The sequence below is a fragment of the Grammomys surdaster genome, unplaced genomic scaffold, assembly GCF_004785775.1.
Source record: "Grammomys surdaster isolate TR1022 unplaced genomic scaffold, NIH_TR_1.0 126133, whole genome shotgun sequence".
NCBI classification, from domain to species: Eukaryota; Metazoa; Chordata; class Mammalia; order Rodentia; family Muridae; genus Grammomys; species Grammomys surdaster.
Genome location: NW_021620941.1, coordinates 1,694,350 through 1,698,741, shown reverse-complemented (window position 1 = coordinate 1,698,741; position 4,392 = coordinate 1,694,350). Strand labels below are relative to the sequence as shown.

General features: G+C 53.4%; 1 protein-coding gene across 3 annotated transcripts in view; it reads left to right on the top strand.

Annotated features, from left to right (window-relative positions):
- Positions 1 to 450: 450 nt before the first annotated feature.
- St6galnac4 (ST6 N-acetylgalactosaminide alpha-2,6-sialyltransferase 4) overlaps positions 451 to 4,392 on the top strand; it is an 11,860-nt gene continuing 7,918 nt past the window's right edge. For 2 of the 3 annotated variants that reach the window (XR_003709940.1, XM_028757142.1), the window contains exons 1-2: positions 900 to 1,021; positions 2,956 to 3,141. Coding sequence is in view for 2 of the 3 variants with exons in the window: in XM_028757142.1 (XP_028612975.1) it covers positions 1,010 to 1,021; positions 2,956 to 3,141 (198 nt within the window). In the remaining variant the exon portion in view is untranslated. Of the gene's footprint in view, positions 573 to 899; positions 1,022 to 2,955; positions 3,142 to 4,392 lie in introns of those variants that run through there. The other variant, XM_028757144.1, reaches the window with a different exon arrangement.

Here is a 4,392-nt window from a genome sequence, read left to right as displayed (position 1 = left end):
ATACGTGGTCCTGTCTCAAAAACAGGTCTCCTCATTGCCTATTTGAAATTCATACTCAAGTTCACATCCTGCACTTCATTTGAGCGGACAACCCAACCAGCCTGAAACCCAGGGCCGCTTAATTCAAAGCCCTTGCTTCATTTCCTGTCCCCTGTTACTTCCCGGGCAATTTCAGAAACGGAGAACCCCAAGTGTCCACGGCCAGTAGCCATTACTCGGGTGGCTCAGACTTTCTGGACATCTCTTGTAGTCTTCCTTCCAACCACACGAGGACTAGAGTGGGAAGCCAAACTAGACAGGCCCCGCCCTCGACGTCGAGACCTCGCCCCCAGCCCGGAGGTCTCAGAGACAGCCACGCACGGCCCGCCAGCGCTGCGCAGGCCCCGCCCCCTGAGCGCAAAGCCTCCGCCCCTCCCGGAGGCCCCTCCCACGCCCCCGGCTGCGCTGCTCCAGCTTCCAGGCTTCCGAAGCTGCGGCCGCAGCACCGCCTCCTACCCAGGGCCGGGTTCCAGCCCCTCTGGCCGGGCCCACTGGACATGGAGCTCCGAGCAGCGCATCAACGTACTCGTTCGGTTAGCGGCTTGGGGAGGGATGGAGGAAACTAGCAGGGTGAAAACCCCACATCCTGTCCGCCCCAGGCCTCTCCATCACCCCGCGGTAGAGAGTTGGGATGGATGGGGACGATGTTCTTCTGGCTCCCGGCTTTCTTTGCCTGCCTCCGACCGAATGGATGACCTTGAGCCGAGAGCGCCTCCTCTTTGCCTCTCCTTCCCCATCTGCACAATGGGGACTGGTTTAGCAAGGTCTCTGAACCCACTGGCTTTATGATGGGGCACGTTGTCACATGCTTGGAGACTTTAAGGCTTTTGGTTCCTGGGCCCATTTTCCTTGACTTGGATTTGTCTCTTCCCTCGCCTCAGTTTCCCTCATATCCTGGGATCAACTTCCAGCCTTTCTCGTCCCAAGCTCTGGAGACAGCAGCCTCCAGACTGCTGAGGGCAGAGACAGCATGAAGGCCCCGGTAAGTGACAGGGAAGAACGAAAGTTGCCTGGGGATTTGGGGGCAACCTGGACAGAGCTTTGCAGCCGCCTTCCTACGCCCAGAGTTACAGTGACCCCCCCAACCCCTTTTGGTGTTGGGGGTATGAAGCTTAGAGCCGTGCATATGCTAAACACATGCCCTCGCACGGAGCCCCTCCCACAGCCCTTGCTCCTGTGCCCTAGGCTGTGTGACCCCAGGCCAGTGTATTCCCCCTTTTGGTTTCGGTTTGTTCTTCTCACCTAGAAATGGAAGTCACCCAAGTGTCACCCAGTTGAGAGGAGGGTGTGAGACTGAGTCTGAAGGCTCAGGTCAGCTACTCCGGTCTTTACTCTGAGCTCCCTGAATGCTGGGATGGGGAGATTAATTACCACTGCCTGATTGAGGGTCTCTGGTCCCTTGTGTGCAGCAGACCAGTTGTTGTGCAGAGCCGGAGGCCTTAGGAGCTGTGAACCCCGTCTCCTGGACAGCTGGCCACACAGAGAAGACTTATTTTTAGAAACTGATGTGGCTTATGGACAGAAAAGGAAGGGTGGGCCCCTGGCAGGATATGCTGGGGGCTGTTCTGCACCTCTAGCTTTCTGGGCATACTGACCAGCTCCTAGTGTTTTCTTTGAAATGGCCTTGGACCTAGAAAACTGGAGTTCTGAGATGGCCCAGCACACAGTGGCAGACACCTTGCTGGGTGCTTTCAGTGAGTGTGCAGGAGGCCACCCCCAGGTGACTTCTTCAGTGGCTTTTGGTGTATCTTTTCTAGAAGTGGGAGTGGCTGAGCTGAAGCTTCCCAACTATTGAAAGCATTTGCTATTTATTCGTGTTAGTTTTTAAAACAGTATCTCAGTCTGTAGCCCAGGTTAGCCTGGAACTCACTGTGTAAATTGTAGCCCAGGTTGTCCTCAAACTTGTAACAGTTCTGCCTCAGGCAAGGGATGAGTTACCATATTTATTATTAAATTTGATATTTAGATTATTATTAGATTAGATAGACATATCTGTCTAATATATTTTGTGTACCTGTCTAAATAGTGAGTGGTTGTGAGTCAGCCTACCTGGGTTCCTGGAGCCTGGCTCCTTTGCAAGCAAAGAAAGCTCACCACTACCACCAAGTTGGTCCTTGAAGGCATTCTTAAAAAAGATTTATTTATTTATTTTATGTATGTGAGTACACTGTACTACACTGTCACTGTCTTCAGACACACCAGAAGAGGGCATCTGATCCATTACAGACGGTTGTGAGCCACCATGTGGTGGCTGGGAATTGAATTCAGGATCTCTGGAAGAGCAGTCAGTGCTTTTAACCTCTGAGCCATCTCTCCAGCCCCTGAAGGCTTTTTTTTTTTTTTTTTTTTTTTTTGGTTTTTCAAGACAGGGTTCTCTATGTAGCCTTGGCTGTCCTGGAACTCACTCTGTAGACCAGGCTGGCCTCGAACTCAGAAATCCACCTGCCTCTGCCTCCCAAATGCTGGGATTAAAGGTGTGCACCACCACCGCCTGGCCCTGAAGGCATTTCTTAAGTGATGCTTTCAAGTCCCCTTCCACCTCCTGGACTGGCCAGCCAACCAAGGGGACACACTGGGTCAGTTGAGGGTTGGGAGATGGAGGTAGGGCCATGGGGGAGGGGGTAGCAGTGGCCTGAGGTGAAGGCCATTGAAACCCCAGACTGTATAGTGTATCTACTGGTTGTAGGTGAGAATTTGGGTTCTGCAATGTGGAATTTGTACCCTTGCTGTGTGGCTCTGAGTGACTCATCTCAACTGAGTGTCCTGACCTGGAAGAGGGGATTTGGGGGGCTTGTCTCTAGATTCGAGGTCCAAGAGCTAGACATCCCTGAAGAAAGTCTAGCCAGTGGAGCTATAGAGGTTCTACACGGGGAGGCCGCAAGTACCCCGCAGGCACGTGACCACTGTCTCCTTCAGGGCCGCCTTCTGTTCCTCACATTGTGCACCTTGACGCTGTCTGCTGTCTTTGTCTTCCTGTGCTGCTGGGCCTGCCTGCCCCTCTGCCTGGCAGCCTGCCTGGACCGCCACCTCCCTGCAGCCCCCAGATCCACTGTGCCAGGGCCCCTGCACTTCAGTGGCTACAGCAGTGTACCAGACGGGAAGGTGAGTCAGCCAAGGGTTGCTTAGGGAGCCAACAGGGAAACAGCTCTAGAGAGCAGAGCTGGTGGCAGCCAGCCTGGACTCTAAGCTTAGCATCGCTGCTCACCAGCTGTGTGACTCTGCCAGTTGTCATCTCTCAGCACTCAAGGTCTAAGAGGATAGGGCTTGCACTAAGCAGGTATTGCCTGGGTACCCCCCAACTACATGCTAGGAATGAAGAAGGGGGAGTGCCCACTGGGGATAACCTGGGAAGACAAGAAGTCTTTAGACTTCTATGTCTCCATACCATATGCTCAACAAACATGGCTTATTTCCCGCAGTAAGTCTGTCGCTGTGTGGCAGCATAGGTCAAGGTTATTATATGACCCCAGGAGTCATGAGACAGGGACACCGAGAGTGACAAGACAGCCATTACTCCTGTCCATGGTGTCCACCTCTCCATATCTGCTCCACCTACTGTGGTGCAGGGACATTCATAACTTTGACCCTAATAGCAGAGGCCCCATGTGTCACGGTTCACAGTGACCCGCTCTCGAAAGCCATCCTGTATAGTTATTGGCGCTACAATTTTGATTCTTAGTTTGGTGGCCCTAGGGCCATGCTCAGAAGCCCTGGCTTGCTGGAGACTTGCCATGTCCCCATCTCTGCCTATGTTGGTCTGTGCCAAGGATTCAAAGGGTGGCTGTCAGAGAGCACATGGTTTCCAGTGCCCAGCTGTGCTGTGAGGATTTGATGGAGGAATGAAAACATCTTGGCTGGGCTGACCTCGGGACTTTAGCTCAGTCGGTGTGAAGCAAGGACGAGTGCTAAGTTCAATCCCCAGGACCAACACCAAACCAAAACGAAGGCAACAAAACTCCTGGCGGTGTGAGCTCTCCACTCCCCAAGAATGGCCAGGGGGACAGGGACAGGGTGTCCTGAGTGGACACTATCCAGTCTGCCGTAGAGTGTCTTTTAGACACTCAGGCCTCTATAGCTGTTTGTGTGTGGGGTGGATGTGTGGAGGTTCAGCCTTGGGTTTTGTTTATCAGGCGTTGTCCACATTAATTGATTGACTGATGATTGATTGGTTTAGCCTGCTTCTCTCACTGCCTGGAATTAAGTGGCTCTAGACTGGCGAGTGCCCCGTGGGGATCTACCTGTCTCTGCCTCCACGGTGCTGGGATTACAGGCTCATGCCACAGTGCCCAGTTCATTCACCTACTCTTCTCCCTCCCTCCCTCCCTCCCTCCCTCCCTCCCTCCCTCGCTCTCT